Below are 22,551 nucleotides of genomic sequence, written 5' to 3' on the forward strand. Positions count from 1 at the left end.
ATTCATGTATGCTACTGTGCTTAAAGAGAGAGAAGAAAAGGTGTTCCTGCCCCCAACTAGACACAGCTCAGTTATAGCTATAGTTATATATGTAACAAACTTGTCAAAAGGAAACACTGAAGATATTTTTAGAGTGATTTGAAATGTGCCTTTAGCTTTGTACCGACATGGGTGCTATGCTTTTGATAGTCATCTCACTGGTTATTAACTGTCTTACACGAAATCAATGCAGACACGCTGTTTGCTGTTTTTCAGCAACAACGTTTAGAAGCTGCACTAATAATCAGTTGCTCACTGCTGTTTGGGCTGTGAATAATGGTTGATAAAATTCAGGGTGAAATGACACATGTCAAAGCTGCCGTTCAGTAAATAGATGAGGTAAGACTGCTGTTCTCTTTGACAGGATGCCCGTACATGGAACTGAGTCTGAGCTTAAATCCGTGCTTTGCAGAAGTTACATGGTAATGGAGAAACCTCTCTACTACAGCCTGGTAATCACATTCAATCATTATTTCCAGATTTAAAGTCTTACTTCTGTACTTGTGCATTCATTTAAAAGGGTTTTTGTTTTTCTTGCAGCCAAGTGCTTATTAAGTGAAGAAATATCAATGGATATTAAAGTATAAAAAAGGCAAGAAGCTGCTCAAGATTGTTCTTTTTACGTTTGTTTATTTCCGTAGTGATTAATGGTCTCACTGTGGAGTTCATGAACTGCAGCCTTCGGATGTCAGACAGCTGTTGCATTGTTGCTTTCTTTCCAAAATGTCTGTTAAAAAGTTTTAAAGACATTTTAAAGAAAGTTATGTTTCAGATAGAACCCCACAAAAATTTAATTAGATAAGAATAAAACACAGGCACAAGCAAACGTAACAACGTTTTTCATTTTTACTGTTGTGGGCAATTTAATCTAAAACCGTGACTGTGGTTGTTGTTTAGCTCATTGTGTTACACAATGAGAATCATCACGCATGGAAAATATGACACCACCAGACTAACAATATCTGCACATCCATCCATTGTCTGCACTGCTTATCCTTAAGAGTCATGGAGCCAATCCCGGCTGACATTGGGCGAGAGGCAGGGTTCACACAGGACTGGTCAATCACAGGGTGGACACATAGAGACCCCAGGTTCAAACTGCCTTTAGGTTCAAATCTGCTAACAAACCTTGTTGTGAGGCAACAGTGCTAACCACCACTTCACCATGCTGCCCAATATCTGCACAAATTCAACTTAAAAAAGCAATTCAGCACATTTAAAGGTTTTCGTTCAGAGCCTCAACAGAGCTTTCTTAATTGATGGTGAGGCATTTTTGCCCAGCGCCACTTTTTTTGACAGAGCTCACAAAAACGTGTACCACCTAAGAGGATAATGATTTATCACCACACTACGCCCCGCTGACTTTTCCATGCCTCCTGTGCCAATTTGATTACAAAAAAATCACATTGGGTAGAATAAAATGCTGAAAAGCAGGTTTCCTGAGGATAACTGTAATGATTAACATGGTCCTAGTAAATGTGTCTTTTTTAAGTCTCCATCATCCAAGTCCACTTAAGCGTTGCAACATTTTGCTTCCTGTCAACCTCCGGACCACAGCAAAATGAAATTTGACAACATACTTTCAGAAATTAATGGATTTGGAAAGTTCCAACTGAAATTAGTCTTGATTCAGATCCTCTCCCGAGTGACTCTACCATGTCACTTCTTGTTGAATAACTTCATGGCAGCTGTTCCCTCTCATCACTGTGACCTTACGGCTCTGGATGATGGTGGCGTCCTCGGTAATCTGACTCTGGAACAGAAACTGGCTGTTGGTGTTCCAGCAGAGCAGGATGGGACTCCGAGCTCCTGTCAGATGTTTTCAAAGCCCCAATATCAACATTTGTCTGGCTCGAACAGTAGTGAGGACACACTTATTGTTCAGTGTCAGAATGGATGGGTGTATGACAACAGCACATTTAAATCAACTTTGGCAACAGAGGTAAGTGTCCTCAATAAATATAATAGTATTATTTTATATAATGCATGTTTAAACCAAATGTTACTCTCCTCAGAGATATTATACGTGTTATTTGGTATATTTCTTGTAATCAAAGGGTGTTTTGGATCCTTTGTGGTTGAAATTTTGAAATGAAATGCAAGTAAAAATGCAGTTTTGAATAAGAGAAAATGCCAAAGTTTAACTTCTAAGAGTTCAACTTCCATGACTGAAAAATTACTTAGTTGTAATGCTTTCGATGGTTTATTTGCAGTGGGATCTTGTGTGCAGCAGAAAAGGGATGAACAAGGCAACAGCCACCATTTTTTTCATTGGTGTTATGCTTGGAGCCCCTTTATTTGGGTTTCTCAGTGACAGGTAAGATTGTAACAGAAAAAAACACATGTTCTTTATATATCTGAAATGTCACTCACTGTCTGCAACAAATGTCAGATAAGTTCAATCCAACTTGTCATGAGGAGCACTAGTCAGCCAATGAAAATGGTTGTACAATGTCTTTGGTCAACCTGGAGGAGCTTTTCAGAGTTTTTTTTATCTTTTCTTTACATGACCAGGTTTGGCCGACGGCCACTGCTGTTGGTGTCTTATTTGTCATCCATGGTGTTTGCAGTCCTAAGTGCATTCTCCACATCCTATGTAATGTTTGCCATCTTCAGATTTTTTACAGGGATGTCACTTGCAGGGATAAGTATCATCTCTATTGTTCTAAGTAAGGAGACTAATGCTAAAACATTGCTAAACTCTGAGATGAGTCCTTGTTCACATTTGTTATTTTTTTCATTTCAATTATCGATCTGGCCCTGTGCTCCAGATGTTGAATGGTTCAGCATTGAACGCAGGACTTTTTCTGGTGTGATCATCAGCCTGGATTGGACAGTTGGGAGCTGGATTCTGGTTGGAATGGCGTATTATGTAAATGAGTGGAGGATGCTCATTCTGGCAGTAACCTCACCTCTGATACTGTCCGTCATTGCTTGGAGGTAACAAAGTTTCACATTGTACATTTTGCTGCATAAACAACTGAATCCTAACAAGAGTCAAGTAAGACACTGAACTCACCATGTTTGTCGCGTCAGGTGGCTTCCAGAGTCTGCAAGGTGGCTCTTGGCAAACGGGAAGGCAGATGCTGCTCATTATTACATTATGCAATGCGCTGAGATGAACGGCAGAACCAAGTGTATAACCACCATCACACCAAAGGTAGATTTCAGGGTTGTTTCCACTTTGGTTCACTGACAATCTCACAACGATATAAAGAAACAAAACAAAACACTACTGTTAAGTGCAGTTGGAGTATTGTGAGTTAACAGCTTGATTGTGTTTGTCCTGCTTCCTCACAGGCATTACTGGAATCTGCACAATCTGAGACTGTAGACCAGAAGTACACATTTATAGATCTTTTTAAGACTCCGGGTATAAGGAAACTTGCAATATTCTCAGGGATAGTATGGTAAGCGTTAATTTCATGAGATGGGTTAAAGGAATAGTTCATCGTTTATGCTTATTTACTTTCTTTCTGAGAGTAAGATAAGAAGATTGATACCAGTCTCATGTCAGTGCACTAAGTACAGTCAAAGCCCTGCAACAATCTCCCTAAAGTTAAAACTGGCATGTCAGTATAAAAGTTGTAATGTTTTGTTGCATTTTCTAGGTATGGAGTGGCATTTACATATTATGGGATCAGTCTGAACATCACTGGGTTTGGACTCGACCCATACGCCACACAATTAATATTTGCATCCATCGAAATGCCAATGAAGATTGGTGTGTATGTGTTCTTGGAGAAAGTTGGTAGAAGACCTGGTGAGATGGGAGCTCTGCTGTTAACTGGCCTCTGTCTCTTCATCAACATATTTGTTGCAAAAGGTTATTTCGAGTTTTTATTAAATATAAAGGTACAGTTTGTAGGATTTAGGCGGATATTTTGGTATAGAGAGAATATTCATAATTATGTTTTCATTAGTGTGAAATTACCTGAAAACAAGAGCTGTGATTTTGTTAGCTTGGAATCAGCCCTTCACATCGATGATCGATGTACAGAGCATACATCCTCCTCCATGAGTCTACCATGTTGCACTTCCATGTTTCTACAGTGGCCCAGAATGGACAAACCTTCCACATTTTCATGTTGATGTAGCAGCTACACCGTTTGGAAGATGAAGTGGTTGTTGGTGTTGGTTAATTTTTGTGTTGTGAGAAGTTAGAGGACCCAAAAAGGCAGTTTTATTTGTATAGCACTATTCAGACACAAGGCGATTCAAAGGGCTTTACAGTGACATAAAACACAATGAAAACAAGGCACAGAAAAATTAAAATTGCATGTAAAAGATAATAAAAGCACAAGCAAATAAATAGTTAAAGCTTAAGAGAAGAATAATTGTAGATTACAAGAAAGTTATATGGCTCATTTATTGGAAAGCCACAGCAAACAGTAAGGTTTTAAGACCTGATTTAAATGAGCTGACAATTTTAGCAGACTTTAGCTTGTTCCATAGGTGGGAAGCATAGAAACTAAAAGCTGCTTCACTTTGCTTGGTTCTGATTTGGTTCAGGAGGTGTGAGGCAAAGGGTATTCAACGCTAGATGCCCTGAAATCCTACACACTGCTGCTTTTATTCTATTTATCTTAATGCATTTTTAGGTTTTTGTCTACATATATGAGAATTATCTTGATAAAATATCTAAACTTTTTCCTTCAGATAAGTGGATAATTCGTACTGTTGTGGCAGTCTTAGGAAAAGCCCTGTCAGAGGCCTCATTCACGATCATTTACCTCTTCACAACTGAACTCTATCCTACAGTCATCCGGTTAGTCAACAACAAGCTCAAGTTTGATTTCAGACAATGTTCTTCTATTCTGTTGTGCCCACTTGTACTACAAGTTTACATTAACGTCAGCGCTTTGGTTTTTCAGACAGAATGGTTTAGGCTACACCTCGTTTGTGGCACGACTGGGCGTGTCCATATCACCGCTCATCATGCTTTTGGAGGATGTGTGGCATCTCTTTCCTCCAGTCACGTACTGTGCAGTGGCGGTCGGGTCTGGTTTAGTGACCTCACTCCTGCCTGAAACATTAAACACCCAGCTGCCAGAGTTTATAGAGGATATTGAGAAACCAAGGTGAGTAGGAGTTTTGTTAAAGCAAGATTACATGTGATTCAGTAGTAAAGCTGCAGTAAAATATTAGCCACCTGAGTGAACATCACTCTTGAAGAATGATCCAGTCAGGTTCCTTGCAAAGCCTATTATGGGTAACCATAAATTCAACACATTGTACCTTACTTTAACATCGTACACATTTTAATAGTTTGCTAGTGTCTTAAATAAAAATGATTATCTGTGTCCTTTCCTAATTCTTTAACCATACATGCAATTCATGCATGATAAAATGACTGACGTAAGTTTCATCTATTTTGCAGGGTGCAAATAAGAAGGAGGCAGGAGATTCAATAAAAGTCACAAATATGGATAATGAGAGTGACACCTGTCACACAATTTAGAAGAAAACAGTAGAAGAAACCCAAGAGAAGTGTAAATGTAAATGTGCTTGTTGGCAAATGGACAGATGGATGGGTGGATGGATGGATGGATGGACGGACTGATGGATGCGAGGTCTGTTTGTTTATGTTGGCACGCTGTTATAAATACAATAAATTGACACATGACAGAAATGTTATGCTCTAATGCCAGATTCCTGAATATGCATTCATTCTGACTGAATAATCAGATCAGATTTATGAACACAGTGATGCATTCATGTGCATGTTAGTTTCAACACATAATCAGTACACTGAATATTACAATCCAAATTAAAAACTGTGTCCAGGGAAACTCAGAATATCATATTTATTAGGACTCATCCTCTAGACATATTTGGCATTTTAAAGTAGATTTTTTCATATTCATGGTACTTTATGTGTTTTAATATATTTTACTGAGATGATGAGTTTAATCAGTATCCTTCACCGAATGTTATCCTGCTGCTCTGGCACTGGAGTTTACCAAGACAAGTTCTGAAGAATGTTAATTGCAATCGGGATTAAGTCAGCTCCAATAACCATTTTTATTAAAATCCACCTAATAGTTGTGAAGATATTTCACAGAAAAAAAAATGTCAGCCTCATGATGGGATCACCAAAGTCATGTGGGTTTTAATGCATTAAATAAGTCTTGAGATATTTTAGTCCGGACCAAAGTGGTGGATGCAAACTGATTTTCTTCCACAAAGCAAGTTTTATTTTACCTTTAGATTAAATAAATACAATAATCCCCTCCTCTGTTATAATACGTCTTAAGTCAACTTGTTTTGTAAGTTCCTTTTTGTTGTCTGGACTCATCAGCCAATGATTTATTCTTGAAAATATGTTACTCATTTTACATACTTTAACATTTTATATGTAACTTATATGTGTTTGTATTTCCTTACTACTCATTCACACAGTCTCTTCTGTGACCATTATCAACATTGTCTAACATCTGGTATGCTTTATGATATTTTCTTTTATTCTTGAGCTTCATCCTGAATTGGACGAGTTGCACCGTTTATTTTGAAGATGAAGTTGTGAGAATATGCTGGCAGAGTTGGAGATGGCTTTGGGAGATTCCAATAAGGATGATCCTCTTCCTTCTGCTGAACCATTTCATAGCAGCTGTTCCGTCTCACCACTGCAACATCAGCTCTCTCGACAATGGAGGTATTTTTTGACATGTCCTGTAGTTTGACACCTGCCTGAGAACTCAGATCATTTATGAACCGGTGGGTTTGAAGTTCACAATGAGGCAGCCACGTCCACTGAGGTGTCAGCAGGTGTGTGCCTTTTCATAGCATAGCTTGTAAAGTGTCATATTATGTTATTAGAGTGTCTTTGGTTGTACAACAGATCCAACATCAGCTGTTACCTGGACGGTTGGACTGAGGGCAGACTAGATACTACAGTGACTCATGATATTCCCTGAAGTACAAAGTGTTATTAAACGAAAGTACAAGCCAAGGCTAACTGCTTAAAAAGATATATCAAATATCTAGTACAGCCGAATTAGTAATAACGCTGCATCTACATGATCTATGATTAAATTCAGTAATATCAATAATAATAATAATCTGCATGTGCTTTTGTGTTCTTGGGTCATTATGAAATGATTTATTTACAAATATTTGTTATAGTATATAGTAATATGTTATAGTTTTTATACTTTTACACAGTTGACTGAGCATGCTTGGTCTATTTATCAAACATTCACAAATTGTCATAGCTGACCATTAACCACAGGCGTTCAAAAGCCTGAAAAAGGATAGTGGCTCACTTTCACTCACATTTTGTGTGCTTGGTGTTTCATCAAATTCAATCATTATCTTTTCTCCTTTGTCTTATTTCGAAGATGAAGTTTGAAAATATTCTGGCAGAGGTGGATGGCTTTGGGAGATTCCAGTTAAGGACAATCCTCTTGTTGGTAATTCCTCGAGTGACTTTGCCTTTTCACTTTCTGCTGAGCAACTTCATAGCAGCTGTTCCTTCTCACCACTGCGACATCAGTGCTCTGGATGATGGAGGTGTTTTTAGGAATTTATCCGAGGCAGAGAGACTTGTTGTTAGTATCCCAGTCCAGCAGGATGGGACTCCAAACTCCTGTCAGATGTTTGCAGAGCCTCAGTATCACCTGCTGCTCAACTCTTCCAACATCACTAACCTGCACACAGTGCCATGCCAGAATGGATGGGTGTACGATAACAGCACCTTCAAGTCTACTCTGGCCACAGAGGTGAGTCTTATTCTCTGTCTTCCTACAAAGAATCAAACCAATATCAATCTCACATTAACCATTTTTTTCTTTTCCTTTGTGTGTGTTGTTTCCCCATAGTGGGATCTGGTTTGTGATAACAAAAGAATGAACAAAGCCACAGCCACCATCTTCTTCATGGGCGTCATGCTCGGAGCAGCAGTGTTTGGCTATCTTAGTGACAGGTGTTCATATCTATCTATCTATCTATCTATCTATCTATCTATCTATCTATCTATCTATCTATCTATCTATCTATCTATCTATCTATCTATCTATCTATCTAAATTATGATTATTGTTGTCATAGTTTTAGTCTGCATTAGCCTATGTGCTATGGTTTAGCATTAGCTGTCTCAAATGTCTGTTTCGCTACTGCAAAATTTTAGTAACATTTGTATGGTGTCTAAAAGTGTTCTTGCCAGGTATTGAGCGTGCATGGGAGAGTCTGAAATACAACCGATGCAGCTGCACAAGGCCAGTATTGTGTTTGCAGCCCACCGTTCCAAAGATCCTATGCAGATAGTGCTCCTCAGGATAGAGGGGGTGAATTCAAAGTGTTAAGCGATTCTCCAAAGACAGCATACAACACTCTTGTCCTAACTTGACATTATTCTTGACCTTGATCCTGATCGTAAAAGTAACCCTAACCCACACATAAACATTACAGCATAAACCAGCCTACTGGACAGTTTATGAGAAGGAATATATTTACTAGATGTTTTATACTGTAGATTTATCTATAATCATTTTGTCTCACAGGATTGGCAGGAAAAGAACACTTCTGGTGTCCTACGTGACAACCAGCGTCTTTGGATTTGCAAGTGCTTTCTCATATAATTTCACCATGTTTGCTGTCATGAGGTTCTTCACTGGATGTGGGATGTCCGCAATAAGTATAGTCACCATGGTCCTTTGTGAGTTTTATATCATCTTCTAAAAAATATTAATCTCTGACGACAAAGACTAAGAATTAACCCACAGTAGTGTTTTTTATAATGTAAAGGTGACTTGCTGTGAAGTTATATTTGTTGAGGGGACATTTTTCCTTTTCATCTAACCCTTAATTTATATTAATTTCAAAAAAGTATTTACTGTTCCCTAAATATTATCAAGTATGTTTTAATAGATTTGATTTGTCATCATTGCTCTTTATAGGCATTGAATGGGTGGACATTAAGCATCGCACTGCAGTGGGCTGTTTAATGACCTTAGACTGGAGTATTTGTACCGCTTTGCTACCTGTTGTGGCCTATTTGGTGAATGACTGGAGGTTCCTGACTGCCACAGTAACCACCCCACTGTTTCTGGCAATGATCTCCTGGTGGTAAGAAAAAAATTATTAACTGAGCTTTCTGCCATTAAAAGACATTTGCTGCCTTTGAGTCTGCAGCACAGTATGAAGCTTAAACTAAACCCACGAGTTTAAAAAAGAAAGAAAGATCTTTCATTTTTCTTTTTTTTTTTGCCACAGGTGGATCCCTGAGTCTGCCAGATGGCTGATAAGTAATGGAAAGGTGGATGCTGCTCATTTTTACCTGAGCAGTTGTGCAAAAGTCAATGGCAGAAAGCAATTCATGGCTGACCTAAAACCTGAGGTACTTTACATAATCTGATCATTTCTATTGATGATACCCACTACCACTCTGACCAAAGTTTCCTTTTGATTCTCCAGATTCTGTCCAAAGTCATACTTGTAGAAGATGTAAACAAAAAATATTCCTATCTAGACCTTGTGAGGACCCCCAGAATGAGGAGGCTGGCTGTACTTACTGGCATTGTGTGGTATATACGTTTATTTGGTTTTACCTTTAAACAAGTAAACTTTCTTAAACCTGGAGAAAGGTAATATGATATATAATAATATAATATGTACGATCCACTTTCCATATGTAGTCGCTCAACCTGAGAACAACACCTTTTAATAAAGAGGTGACAGCGTGGGTCAGTGGAAAGTTGCTGTGGAATCAGTAAAATAACAAACAAGGCATTTCAAACTATATTATCATGTGGATTAATTTAACCCATAGCTCATTTCAACATGCAGAGTAAGTTGATTTATTGTTTTAATATAACACAAAGCTAAAGTGCTGTTGCTATGGTAACCCACAGCTACATCGCACACTGACTTTAGACAGTGGTTCATCTTCTGATTGTTGAAGTATTTGGCTACAGATACCTGTCAGTCAATCAGAAACTTGTATATTGTAACTTTTATTTAAAAAATGTATAATTTCTGTCCATAGGTTCGGAGTGGCCAGTATGTATTACGGAATCAGCTTGAATGTCACTGGATTTGGTGTGAACATATATCTCACACAGTTCATCTATGGCGTCAGTGAACTTCCAGCAAAAGCGTTAATCTTTTTCACTTTGAACAAAACTGGCCGACGGTTAAATCAAGCGGGCACACTCTTTCTGACCGGACTGTGTATATTCTGCAACATGTTTATCCCTCAAGGTAAATGATCAGTTCAAGTGTGTGTTTCTTTGAAACGCTAAGCTGATAGTGAGACTACTGCAGCTACTGCAACAGTAGTAGATGACAGCAACTAGTGGAAAAACTACACTTGGAATAGAAATAGTACACACTTGCATTTTTAACTTGCATTTTGTTGTAAATAAGTAAATACTACAACTGGAGGATGCCAAACCTGCGAACAGTCAAATTCTACACATAGTTGGAAGCTTGGGTTGAAATGTCCTGTCACGATTATTTCCTTTCAGACAAGGGGGTGTTTCGGACAGCTGTGGGAGCTTTGGGCAAGCTGTTTGCAGAGGGAGCATTTATAATTGTATTTCTATACACATCAGAGCTTTACCCCACAGTAATGAGGTTGGTAAACTATCTAATATAGAGCGTATAGATTGCACATTTACAACAGTATCCAGTGCATAACTAGAGGTCTATTCCAAGAAGCAGGATAACTGGATAACTGAAAACTAGGATACATGAGGGGGCTGCAGTTGTATCCTGAAACAGTTTGGCCCTGATAGTTACAGTTTTATTGTATTTTTGGCCACACAGGCAGAATGGACTGGGCTACACCTCCCTCATAGGCCGTATAGGTGTGGCTATATCCCCCCTCATCATGCTTCTTGAAGAAGTGTGGGGCCATTTACCAAGTACCATTCTGACCTTGGTGGCTGTTGCTGCAGGGATGTCGGCTTGTTTACTTCCTGAGACACAAAACGTTCGACTACCAGAGACTATTGAGGATGTGGAACAGACAAGGTACGGAGCCATCATTTTGGATTGTATCCAAACATCCAATGAGTTATGCTACAAAATGAAAATGTCTTTTGTGTTTCAGAAGAAGAGAAATACCCACATCTGATGAGAAATCTCTGTCCTAACTGTTTCTTCATGGCAAGCAAAAGGCCCTTAAGTTGAGTTGTCAGTGATATTAAATAAGAACCACCTGTATACCTTTCCTCAATAAACATGATCGAATATTTTACAGTACCACTAATTCATGACAATTTTTTGTGTTGTTCTTCAATAAAGAATCTGGGATGGCAGGTTGTGCTGTTGAGCCCTCTGGAGATACAGGCAAGGCAGCTTTAGTTATATAGCACATTTCAAAGTGCTTTACATAGGCAAAGAGAGGCATTAGAATGACACTGATGAACGATAAGCAAAAATAATCAGAAACAACTCGATTAGGATAGAATAAAATGAGATTTTCATTTATTCAATAGATTTTTCATTATTAGATAAAAATAAAATACTTAGGATGTATAATATATAAGAAATTAAATGAAACACAAATGAAATAGACCATCACATCCTATTACAGAGACTGGAACACTTCATTGGCATTAAAGGAACTGCACTAACCTGGTTCAAGTCCTATTTCTCGGATCGATTTCAGTTTGTACATGTTAACAATGACTCCTCTGCCCACACTAACGTTAGACATGGAGTTCCACAAGGCTCAGTGCTTGGACCAATACCATTTACTTTATATATGCTTCCTCTGGGTAATATTATCAGGAAGCACTCCATTAATTTCCACTGTTATGCAGATGATACCCAATTATATTTATCAATAAAGCTAGATTAATCCAATCAGTTGGCTAAACTTCAAGTCTGCCTTAAGGAGATAAAGTCCTGGATGGATCTGTTCGAGGTTTCTTCCTGTTAAAGGGGAGTTTTTCCTTGCCACTGTTGCTCAATATAATATCTGATGCTTGCGCATGTGGGGATTCTTGAATCCTTAATTTTGAATTCCTGAATCAATGGGTCTCTCTCTTAATTAAAGAGTTTGGTCTAGACCTGCTCTTTATGTAAAGCATCTTGAGATAACGCTGTTATGAATTGGCACTATTTAAATAAAGATTGATTGATTGAAACTTATTTTCTTCCACAAAGGAAATTTTATTTTACCTTTAGATTAAATAAATACAATAATCCCCTCCTCTGTTATAATACGTCTTAAGTCAACTTGTTGTGTTTATTCCTTTTTGTTGTCTGGACTCATTAGCCAATGATTTATTCTTGAAAATATGTTATTCGTTGTACATACTTTAACATTTTATGTGTAACTTATGATTGTTTCTACAATTGAGGGATACCAAACATGTGTGTTTGCATTTCCTTACTACTCATTCACACAGTCTCTTCTGTGACCATTATCAACATTGTCTAACATCTGGTATGCTTTATGATATTTTCTTTTATTCTTGAGCTTCATCCTGAATTGGACGAGTTGCACAGTTTATTTTGAGGATGAAGTTGTGAGAATATGCTGGCAGAGGTGGAGATGGCTTTGGGAGATTCCAATAAGGATGATCCTCTTCCTTCTGCTGAACCATTTCATAGCAGCTGTTCCGTCTCACCACTGCAACATCAGCTCTCTCGACAATGGAGGTATTTTTTGGCATGTCCTGTAGTTTGAAACCTGCCTGAGAACTCAGATCATTTATGAACCGGTGGGTTGGAAGTTCACAATGAGGCAGCCACGTCCACTGAGGTGTCAGCAGGTGTGTGCCTTTTCATAGCATAGCTTGTAAAGTGTCATATTATGTTATTAGAGTGTCTTTGGTTGTACAACAGATCCAACATCAGCTGTTACCTGGACGGTTGGACTGAGGGCAGACTAGATGCTACAGTGACTCATGATATTCCCTGAAGTACAAAGTGTTATTAAACGAAAGTACAAGCCAAGGCTAACTGCTTAAAAAGATATATCAAATATCTAGTACAGCCGAATTAGTAATAACGCTGCATCTACATGATTTATGATTAAATTCAGTAATATCAATAATAATAATAATCTGCATGTGCTTTTGTGTTCTTGGGTCATTATGAAATGATTTATTTACAAATATTTGTTATAGTTGTTATACTTTTATACAGTTGACTGATTTATCAAACATTCACAAATTGTCATAGCTGACCATTAACCACAGGCGTTCAAAAACCTGAAAAAGGATAGTGGCTCACTTTCACTCACATTTTGTGTGCTTGGTGTTTTTGGTAAATTCTAATTTCCTCTGTTACTGAAGCATTTCCAATCATTATCTTTTCTCCTTTGTCTTATTTCGAGGATGAAGTTTGAAAATATTCTGGCAGAGGTGGATGGCTTTGGGAGATTCCAGTTAAGGACGATCCTCTTGTTGGTAATTCCTCGAGTGACTTTGCCTTTTCACTTTCTGCTGAGCAACTTCATAGCGGCTGTTCCTTCTCACCACTGTGACATCAGCTCTCTGGATGATGGAGGTGTTTTCAGGAATTTATCCGAGGCAGAGAGACTTGTTGTTAGTATCCCAGTCCAGCAGGATGGGACTCCAAACTCCTGTCAGATGTTTGCAGAGCCTCAGTATCACCTGCTGCTCAACTCCTCCAACATCACTAACCTGCACACAGTGCCATGCCAGAATGGATGGGTGTACGATAACAGCACCTTCAAGTCTACTCTGGCCACAGAGGTGAGTCTTATTCTCTGTCTTTCTAAGAAAGAATCAAACCAATATCAATCTCACATTAGCCACTTTTTTCTTTTCCTTTGTGTGTGTTGTTTCCCCATAGTGGGATCTGGTGTGTGATAACAAAAGAATGAACCAAGCCACAGCCACCATCTTCTTCATGGGCGTCACGCTTGGAGCAGCAGTGTTTGGCTATCTTAGTGACAGGTGTTCATATCTATATATCTATCTATCTATGATTATTGTTGTCAAAGTTTTAGTCTGCATCAGCCTGTGTGCTATGGTTTAGCATCAGATGTCTCAAATGTCTGTCCTAACTTGACACTATTCTTAACCTTGATCCTGATCGTAAAAGTAACCCTAACCCACACATAAACATTACAGCATAGACCAGCCTACTAGACAGTTTATGAGAAGGAATATATTTACTAGATGTTTTATACTGTAGATTTATCTATAATCATTTTGTCTCACAGGATTGGCAGGAAAAGAACACTTCTGGTGTCCTATGTGACAACCAGCGTCTTTGGATTTGCAAGTGCTTTCTCATATAATTTCACCATGTTTGCTGTCATGAGGTTCTTTACTGGATGTGGGATGTCCGGAATAAGTATGGTCACCATGGTCCTTTGTGAGTTTTATATCATCTTCTAAAAAATATTAATCTCTGACGACAAAGACTAAGAAGAAATATACAATTATGAACCCAAAGTAGAGTTTTTTATAATGTAAAGGTGACTTGCTGTGAAGTTATATTTGTTGAGGGGACATTTTTCCTTTTCATCTAACCCTTTTATCCATTTTGTATTTTAAATATTAATTTCAAAAAAGTATTTACTGTTCCCTAAATATTATCAAGTATGTTTTAATAGATTTCATTTGTCATCATTGCTCTTTATAGGCATTGAATGGGTGGACATTAAGCATCGCACTGCAGTGGGCTGTTTAATGACCTTAGACTGGAGTATTTGTACCGCTTTGCTATCTGTTGTGGCCTATTTGGTGAATGACTGGAGGTTCCTGACTGCCACAGTAACCACCCCACTGTTTCTGGCAATGATCTCCTGGTGGTAAGAAAAAAATTATTAACTGAGCTTTCTGCCATTAAAAGACATTTCCTGCCTTTGAGTCTGCAGCACAGTATGAAGCTTAAACTAAACCCACAAGTTTAAAAAAGAAAGAAAGATCTTTAATTTTTCTTTTTTTTTTTTGCCACAGGTGGATCCCTGAGTCTGCCAGATGGCTGCTAAGTAACGGAAAGGTGGATGCTGCTCATTTTTACCTGAGCAGTTGTGCAAAAGTCAACGGCAGAAAGCAATTCATGGCTGACCTAAAACCTGAGGTACTTTACATAATCTGATCATTTCTATTGATGATACCCACTACCACTCTGACCAAAGTTTCCTTTTGACTCTCCAGATTCTGTCCAAAGTCATACTTGTAGAAGATGTAAACAAAAAATATTCCTATCTAGACCTTGTGAGGACCCCCAGAATGAGGAGACTGGCTGTACTTACTGGCATTGTGTGGTATATACATTTATTTGGTTTTACCTTTAAACAAGTAAGTGTTTCACATTCTTAAACCTGGAGAAATATATAAATAATATGATATATAATAATATAATATGTACAATCCACTTTCCATATGTAGTCGCTCTAGTCCCTTTTAATAAAGAGGTGACAGCGTGGGTCAGTGGAAAGTTGCTGTGGAATCAGTAAAATAACAAACAAGGCATTTCAAACTATATTATCATGTGGATTAATTTAACCCATAGCTCATTTCAACATGCAGAGTAAGTTGATTTATTGTTTTAATATAACACAAAGCTAAAGTGCTGTTGCTATGGTAACCCACAGCTACATCGCACACTGACTTTAGACAGTGGTTCATCTTCTGATTGTTGAAGTATTTGGTAACAGATTCACAGTTTCAATCAGAAACTTGTATATTCTAACTTTTATCTTAAAAATTCATCGTTTCTGTCCATAGGTTTGGAGCGGCCATTGCGTATTACGTAATCAGCTTGAATGTCACTGGATTTGGGGTGAACATATATCTCACACAGTTCATCTATGGCATCAGTGAACTTCCAGCAAAAGCGTTAATCTTTTTCACTTTGAACAAAACTGGCCGAAGGTTAAATCAAGCGGGCACACTCTTTCTGACCGGACTGTGTATATTCTGCAACATGTTTATCCCTCAAGGTAAATGATCAGTTCAAGTGTGTGTTTCTTTGAAACGCTAAGCTGATAGTGAGACTACTGCAGCTACTGCAACAGTAGTAGATGACAGCAACTAGTGGAAAAACTACACTTGCATCTTTAACTTGCATTTTGTCGTAAATAAGTAAATACTACAACTGCCAAACTCTCTAACAGTCAAATTCTACACATAGTTGGAAGCTTGGGTTGAAATGTCCTGTCACAATTATTTCCTTTCAGACAAGGAGGTGTTTCGGACAGCTGTGGGAGCTTTGGGCAAGATGTTTGCAGTGGGAGCATTTATAATTGTATTTCTATACACAACAGAGCTTTACCCCACAGTAATGAGGTTGGTAAACTATCTAATATAGAGCGTATAGATTGCACATTTACAACAGTATCCAGTGCATAACTAGAGGTCTATTCCAAGAAGCAGGATAACTGGATAACTGAAAACTAGGATACATGAGGGGGCTGCAGTTGTATCCTGAAACAGTTTGGCCCTGATAGTTACAATTTTATTGTATTTTTGGCCACACAGGCAGAATGGACTGGGCTACACCTCCCTCATAGGCCGTATAGGTGTGGCTATATCCCCCCTCATCATGCTTCTTGAAGAAGTGTGGGGCCATTTACCAAGTACCATTCTGATCTTGGTGGCTGTTGCTGCAGGGATGTCGGCTTGTTTACTTCCTGAGACACAAAATGTTCGACTACCAGAGACTATTGAGGATGTGGAACAGACAAGGTACGGAGCCATAATTTTGGATTGTATCCAAACATCCAATGAGTTATGCTACAAAATGAAAATGTCTTTTGTGTTTCAGAAGAAGAGAAATACCCACATCTGATGAGAAATCTCTGTCCTAACTGTTTCTTCATGGCAAGCAAAAGGCCCTTAAGTTGAGTTGTCAGTGATATTAAATAAGAACCACCTGTATACCTTTCCTCAATAAACATGATCGAATATTTTACAGTACCACTAATTCATGACAATTTTTTGTGTTGTTCTTCAATAAAGAATCTGGGATGGCAGGTTGTGCTGTTGAGCCCTCTGGAGATACAGGCAAGGCAGCTTTAGTTATATAGCACATTTCAAAGTGCTTTACATAGGCAAAGAGAGGCATTAGAATGACACTGATGAACGATAAGCAAAAATAATCAGAAACAACTCGATTAGGATAGAATAAAATGAGATTTTCATTTATTCAATAGATTTTTCATTATTAGATAAAAATAAAATACTTAAGCTGTATAATATATAAGAAATTAAACGAAACACAAATGAAATAGACCAGAAATACAGTGCAGTAATAAATCAAGTTGCCCCAAATGGAACAAATGAAACAAGTATAAGTAAAGAGTAGATTAGCAGAGACACCTATTAATCCAAGGCACGGGAGAACAGCAGAGGTTTTGATTTAGACTTGAAAGTGTCTCCGATCTAAGAGCCCGACTGGGTTTATGAGACATCACAAGAGATCAGAAATGTGTTTTGGTTTGAAAAAAAAATCACTGCATGGAGTCCCTTTTAAAGGATCGGGCTTCTCTTGGCCAATGTGATAGCTACTAAGCTATAGCTGTAGCTGATGTACTGCATGTTAAGAGGATATTGTGTTCTCTTGCTCCTCGTATATGACAGGTCAGTCTTGGCAGATAAATAACTCATTACATTCATTCAGAGATAAGAAGTCAAGGGTTAACCATATTGAGGCATATGTTTTTGATTCCTATCAGCCACCTCACTTAAGTCAACCACTGAAAATAATCCAATCATCCCTGCAAAAGCAAGTGAGTTATGAGAAACTATGATTTCATTTATTATACAGTTTACAGAATATCTTCCTAAATGATTTATACTTCATGATTTCCTGTGTTAAGATCCAAGTAGGATCGAAGCACTGGCAATTTTGTGGCGTGGAGCGTGCAGGCGTTACTCCTTATTTCATTGTCATGATGTTCTGTCCCATCGGCTTGTGTATTTCCTACTCATTACAGTTTTGTGTGGTTGACAGAGCGTGCATGGTCTAAACATTCACACATTCTCACAGCTGACCATTAACCAAAGGCAGAATACAAAAGGAAGGCGGCTCACTTTCAAACTAACAGTTTGTGTACTTTGGTTCTGATAAATTCAAATTTCTTTTAGCATGTCCACTTATTCTTTTTTTCTTTGCTTTCTTATTTCGAGGATGAAGTTTTAGAATATGTTGACAGAGGCAGATAGCTTTGGGAAATTCCTATTAGGGACAATCATCTTGATGGTACCGCACTGATTCTGGCAGTGGCCTCTAGGTGGTATGGAAAGAGTACTAATTAAGCTTCTGTAGCTGTAACAAGCAATTTCCTGTCTGAAAATGAATATTTGAATATACTTTTGATAACGTGTCCTTAATCACACCACATCACAGGTGTGTTCCTGAGTCCATTAAATGGCTGGTGAACAGTGAAATTTGGAGTTTTGTTTAATTGGACGATCGGTCTAAACATCTGATGAGACATCTCCATCTTCATCATAGTAATTTGGAGCCCCATATGATGTTATGAGGGAGTTTATCATTGATGGTAACGTTCAAAAATCAAAACTGTAACTAAGTCTGTCTTACATACGCAATATATATATATATATATATATACCTTATTACAATATACTATTTAAAAACAAAAGTGATCATATGCATTAGTGACTCTACTTTTTTGTTGTAATACAATAAAGAGATTCTATTTCTTAAATGAAATGCAAACAAACGATGACTCACTTCGCTACATACTGAGGAACCTGCTTGAACTCTTTTAAAACATTCATACTTTAGTTCACACTCACACAGACAAATGTTGTCTTAGTGGTTAAGTGAAGTAAAATATTCACCAATTTGAAATGTAAAACCTGAGAGGAAGGTTTGCTGCGTACTTCTTTTTTCTCTACAGGCATGGGCGAATGAGGAGGGTTTCTTTTCCTCTTTTTAGTTTCAAAGAAAGACTTTTTGCACTCAGCGGGAGGCCACAATGAAGTTTGAGAACATTCTTGCCGACATTAATGGATTTGGAAGATTTCAGGTGATGATCATTGTCATCAGCTTCATCGGCCGCTTCACAATGCCATGCCACTTCATGCTGAACAACTTCATAGCGGCTGTTCCTTCTCACCACTGTGACATCAGCTCTCTGGATGATGGAGGTGTTTTTAGGAATTTATCCGAGGCAGAGAGGTTCGTTGTTAGTATCCCAGTCCAGCAGGATGGGACTCCAAACTCCTGTCAGATGTTTGCAGAGCCTCAGTATCACCTGCTGCTCAACTCCTCCAACATCACTAACCTGCACACAGTGCCGTGCCAGAATGGATGGGTGTACGATAACAGCACCTTCAAGTCTACTCTGACCTCACAGGTGACCTACATTTCTTTTCATTTGTAAAGCTTCAAACAAACTAAAACTAAAATGTATGTGTTAACAGCCACGAACAAACTTGCCTTGTTTATTTGTCTGTATAAGTGGGACCTGGTGTGTGACAGAAGAGGGAAAAACAAAGCAACTGCTACCATCTTCTTTGTTGGGGTGATGTTTGGAGCCATGACCTTTGGGAGTCTGAGTGACAGGTATCACAGCTTGGCTACATGTCCTTCAGTGTCTTACTTTGATTACCCAACGTTTCAAACAGTCTTTTTTAAAAGAAAGGGGACTTTCTTACACTCCCCAGGTATGGGCGGAGGATCATGCTGCTGGTGTCGTACGTGTCTGGAATGCTCTTCGCTGTTGCAAGTGCATTTTCTACGTCCTACGTGATGTTCGCAGTCCTGAGGTTCTTCACTGGGTTTTGCATCACTGGCATTGTCATTGTCTCGACAGTCCTCAGTAATAATATACTTTAACGTCTGTTGTAAACTGTTAAGCGTACTCTACATCATGTTTATCATCCCCTGTATCATCATAGCTAAGGCTACTAAATGTTGCACTAAAAGTTTTCTCTGGATCTTGATCTTTGAAAAGTGATGAGATGCTTGCTATGTGCAGGTGTGGAGTGGGTGGACATTGAGCACAGAAAACTGGTTGGAGTGATTGACAGCTTGTCCTGGACATTTGGGAATACAGCGTTTGCAGCTATTGCTTACTTTGTGACTGACTGGCGGTGGCTAATTGTTAGCGTCACCTCACCTCTAACCTTGGCCATCATCACCTGGAGGTACGACTCTCAAACACCCTTTTAGTCTGACAGCGTGCCTTGATTGACTGCTTGAGACTTGAGTGTCATGTGCCATGTATGCGTTTGAGGATGAAAGAAATTAGAAAAAAAAAAAATTCGCACACTAATGTTTCAAACTCCGCAGTGTAAGATCAAATAAACAAGGGCAAATAGTTAGCATGAGGTAGAATACAAAATCAAGAGCACATAATCCTATAAAGCAATATATACATACACATACACACACACACACACACACACACACACACACACACACATATATATATATATATATATATATATATATATATATATATATAAAATCTCATAACCTGGTGTGCTTATCCTTGTTAACGGGGTCCTACTGGGGTTCGATACACTGGTTTAGCACATTTTATTCACTGTATTTGTATTATGCAATGGAATTCATTATAGTACCATGTATTACATCAGAGTGAAAAAAAAAAAAGTTTTTGTCTTCAACATCAGGTGGATGCCAGAGTCGGCAAGGTGGCTCATTGCCAATGGAAAGCTGGAGGAAGCACAGGTTTATCTGAAAAAATGTGCCAAGATGAACCGAACAGAGGAGTCAGTTCACACACTTAAGATAGAGGTTAGCGTATGTCAGATTATTTTCAAATGAAGACAACTGATGAAAATCAACAACTGTAATCTTCAGATTAGAATTAGTTTGTGTTGTCTAAAGCACTATTATAATTACTAATCCTTCAATCTTTTTTCAATCACGTTTTAAGAAATAATGCTGCTTTGCAATTCTTTCAGACACTATCCAGTATTATTGTGACTGAGAAAAGAGATCGGGCCTATTCCTACCTCGACCTGATACGAACACCTAAAATGAGGAAGCTGGCACTATGTACTGGTTCACTGTGGTCTGTAGACACATCGTCTTGTGTCAAAGAGTTTAATTTTTAGCTCTGGTTGTATCTAAACTGACTACTGGTTTGATTTAATGAGTTTCCACTGTCTCTTGCTCTAGGTTTTGTGTGGCGACTACATTTTATGGCATCAGCTTCAACATCACAGGCTTTGGGCTCAATATCTATCTCACTCAGTTCACCTATGCTTTAATTGAGCTCCCAGCCAAATTGTCAGTTTACTACTTACTGGATAAGATAGGCAGGCGATGCACTGAGGTGGGAGCTCTGCTTTTGGCTGCCGTCTGTCTTGGGATCAACGTCGTAGTACCAAAAGGTGGGCATTCATAAATGTCCACAGGCATCAAATGTCATTTTGTTGTTTTATTCTAATATCTTAATCATAACAACAATAAAACGTCAACCATTAGTTATAAATGTCCCTTTTTCAGATATGTCTGTGGTCAGAACGGTGGTAGCAGTCATTGGAAAAGGGTTTTCTTCAGCATCTTTTGCTACTGTTGTGCTCTACAGTTCTGAGCTATATCCCACTGTCGTAAGGTAACTATGCATGTCCTCCTTTTCACTCAACCTGTCACACTTTTGGATTTGTAACACACAGTATGTACAGAGCTATATCATGACTGCAGGAAATTGAACAAATCTGCTTTTTTTCTGTCTAACAGTAATAAAATCATCATTGAGAGCCTTAAAGTTGTACACAATCTCATCTGTGATTGAGGGCAGTGTCTCTGAATGTGTTTTAGGCAGAATGGTATGGGCTACAACTCCTTCATGGCTCGCCTTGGTGTAGCAGTGGCTCCTTTGATCCTCTTACTGGATGAAGTGTGGAAGGACCTGCCCCAGATCGTCCTGTGCTCTGCGGCCGTACTGGGGGGAATAGTGGCAAGAACACTGTCGGAGACACGCAACAGGTGCCTGCCAGAGACCATAGAGGATATTGAGCAGTGGCAGCCAACACTGGAATCAGTCAGTATTCACTCAAGCAGTTACTTTAAGCGGGTCAGGATATTTTGGGCTGGATAATTAGGGATGTGTGAGGAAAACTTTATCTGGAGATTGAACATTGTGCTCTTTAATTAATAGTGAAGTTTGAGAATAACACTTTTGACAAATTAATTTAGATGGTGTATGTTCTTAACCTGTTTTTGCTTTCATACCAACTCACCGGCCTTTGTCAAAGGTTACAGGTCTGTAAACTGCAAGTTGTTTGTTGTTGTAAGTGATGTGATGAAAATGAACAAGTTTCCTATGCTATCTCTAGCTTGTTAGTCATCTTTGTACCCTGAAGGTTTGACCTTGTGATCCTTTGGCAGGGTTCAAACCCTCAGGTTGGTAACCACTGTTTCAATGTAAATTAGATCCAATTAGTGCATTTGTGATAAAATAAAGTATTTTAATGAAAAGTGTTATGGACTCGATTTTGTTTCCTAAATACTCAAACTAACAGACTGTTTAAAAATAAACCAGACTTATTTACTGCAATACATTTGCAATAACAGACTTTACTAACAAATATGCACAAAGAAATTAAGTCAAAGCTCCTTTATTAAAGAAACA

At 38.4% G+C, this 22,551-nt stretch overlaps 4 protein-coding genes across 7 annotated transcripts; all 4 read left to right on the top strand.

Moving 5' to 3' along the window:
• The first annotated feature begins 1,600 nt into the window (after window positions 1-1,600).
• Window positions 1,601-5,671, top strand: LOC139198937 (solute carrier family 22 member 7-like). Its single transcript, XM_070827926.1, has 10 exons — window positions 1,601-1,981; window positions 2,253-2,356; window positions 2,554-2,708; window positions 2,811-2,979; window positions 3,076-3,199; window positions 3,340-3,449; window positions 3,651-3,865; window positions 4,699-4,807; window positions 4,914-5,120; window positions 5,420-5,671. The coding sequence occupies exons 1-10, from the start codon at window positions 1,601-1,603 to the stop codon at window positions 5,451-5,453; spliced, it is 1,608 nt and encodes a 535-aa protein (XP_070684027.1). The 3' UTR covers window positions 5,454-5,671.
• Window positions 5,672-6,638: 967 nt separating this feature from the next.
• LOC139198790 (solute carrier family 22 member 7-like) lies at window positions 6,639-11,250 on the top strand. 3 transcript variants are annotated; one of them, XM_070827737.1, is made up of 11 exons: window positions 6,639-6,807; window positions 7,380-7,760; window positions 7,860-7,963; window positions 8,540-8,694; window positions 8,936-9,104; window positions 9,252-9,375; window positions 9,453-9,562; window positions 10,024-10,238; window positions 10,505-10,613; window positions 10,806-11,012; window positions 11,095-11,250. In XM_070827737.1, exons 1-11 carry the CDS (start codon window positions 6,775-6,777, stop codon window positions 11,132-11,134), a joined length of 1,647 nt encoding a protein of 548 aa, XP_070683838.1. In that variant the 5' UTR covers window positions 6,639-6,774; the 3' UTR covers window positions 11,135-11,250. The 3 variants fall into 3 exon arrangements, with proteins under 3 accessions (XP_070683838.1, XP_070683837.1, XP_070683839.1); XM_070827736.1 differs by having other exon boundaries at window positions 6,645-6,807; window positions 11,092-11,250; XM_070827738.1 differs by having other exon boundaries at window positions 6,674-6,694; window positions 11,092-11,250.
• A 2,064-nt stretch (window positions 11,251-13,314) lies between these two features.
• LOC139198868 (solute carrier family 22 member 7-like) lies at window positions 13,315-16,898 on the top strand. Of its 2 annotated transcripts, none has more exons than XM_070827839.1 (10): window positions 13,315-13,711; window positions 13,812-13,915; window positions 14,185-14,339; window positions 14,610-14,778; window positions 14,927-15,050; window positions 15,128-15,237; window positions 15,701-15,915; window positions 16,153-16,261; window positions 16,454-16,660; window positions 16,740-16,898. In XM_070827839.1, the coding sequence occupies exons 1-10, from the start codon at window positions 13,331-13,333 to the stop codon at window positions 16,780-16,782; spliced, it is 1,617 nt and encodes a 538-aa protein (XP_070683940.1). In that variant the 5' UTR covers window positions 13,315-13,330; the 3' UTR covers window positions 16,783-16,898. The 2 variants fall into 2 exon arrangements, with proteins under 2 accessions (XP_070683940.1, XP_070683941.1); XM_070827840.1 differs by having other exon boundaries at window positions 16,743-16,898.
• A 2,020-nt stretch (window positions 16,899-18,918) lies between these two features.
• On the top strand, window positions 18,919-22,397 carry LOC139199124 (solute carrier family 22 member 7-like). Its single transcript, XM_070828140.1, has 9 exons — window positions 18,919-19,299; window positions 19,405-19,508; window positions 19,610-19,764; window positions 19,924-20,092; window positions 20,582-20,705; window positions 20,876-20,985; window positions 21,093-21,307; window positions 21,423-21,531; window positions 21,738-22,397. Exons 1-9 carry the CDS (start codon window positions 18,919-18,921, stop codon window positions 22,015-22,017), a joined length of 1,647 nt encoding a protein of 548 aa, XP_070684241.1. The 3' UTR covers window positions 22,018-22,397.
• Window positions 22,398-22,551: the final 154 nt, after the last annotated feature.

The sequence above is a fragment of the Pempheris klunzingeri genome, chromosome 3 (genome assembly GCF_042242105.1).
Source record: "Pempheris klunzingeri isolate RE-2024b chromosome 3, fPemKlu1.hap1, whole genome shotgun sequence".
Classification (NCBI taxonomy): Eukaryota; Metazoa; Chordata; class Actinopteri; order Acropomatiformes; family Pempheridae; genus Pempheris; species Pempheris klunzingeri.

What these genes read in the sequence shown, in the direction of transcription:
- LOC139198790 (XM_070827736.1), top strand. Translation starts at nt 6,775, where the DNA reads ATGAGGCAGCCACGTCCACTGAGGTGTCAGCAG. An exon ending in TATAGTCACCATGGTCCTTT is followed by an intron (nt 8,695 to 8,935) that starts GTGAGTTTTATA and finishes TGCTCTTTATAG; the next exon opens with GCATTGAATGGGTGGACATT. An exon ending in TGGCTGACCTAAAACCTGAG is followed by an intron (nt 9,376 to 9,452) that starts GTACTTTACATA and finishes TTGATTCTCCAG; the next exon opens with ATTCTGTCCAAAGTCATACT.
- LOC139199124 (XM_070828140.1), top strand. Translation starts at nt 18,919, where the DNA reads ATGAAGTTTGAGAACATTCTTGCCGACATTAATGGATTTGGAAGATTT. An exon ending in AGTCTACTCTGACCTCACAG is followed by an intron (nt 19,300 to 19,404) that starts GTGACCTACATT and finishes TGTCTGTATAAG; the next exon opens with TGGGACCTGGTGTGTGACAG. An exon ending in TTCACACACTTAAGATAGAG is followed by an intron (nt 20,706 to 20,875) that starts GTTAGCGTATGT and finishes CAATTCTTTCAG; the next exon opens with ACACTATCCAGTATTATTGT.
- LOC139198868 (XM_070827839.1), top strand. Translation starts at nt 13,331, where the DNA reads ATGAAGTTTGAAAATATTCTGGCAGAGGTGGATGGCTTTGGGAGATTC. An exon ending in GTACTTACTGGCATTGTGTG is followed by an intron (nt 15,238 to 15,700) that starts GTATATACATTT and finishes TTCTGTCCATAG; the next exon opens with GTTTGGAGCGGCCATTGCGT. An exon ending in CAACATGTTTATCCCTCAAG is followed by an intron (nt 15,916 to 16,152) that starts GTAAATGATCAG and finishes ATTTCCTTTCAG; the next exon opens with ACAAGGAGGTGTTTCGGACA.
- LOC139198937 (XM_070827926.1), top strand. Translation starts at nt 1,601, where the DNA reads ATGAAATTTGACAACATACTTTCAGAAATTAATGGATTTGGAAAGTTC. An exon ending in CTGTCCGTCATTGCTTGGAG is followed by an intron (nt 2,980 to 3,075) that starts GTAACAAAGTTT and finishes TTGTCGCGTCAG; the next exon opens with GTGGCTTCCAGAGTCTGCAA. An exon ending in CTCTATCCTACAGTCATCCG is followed by an intron (nt 4,808 to 4,913) that starts GTTAGTCAACAA and finishes TTGGTTTTTCAG; the next exon opens with ACAGAATGGTTTAGGCTACA.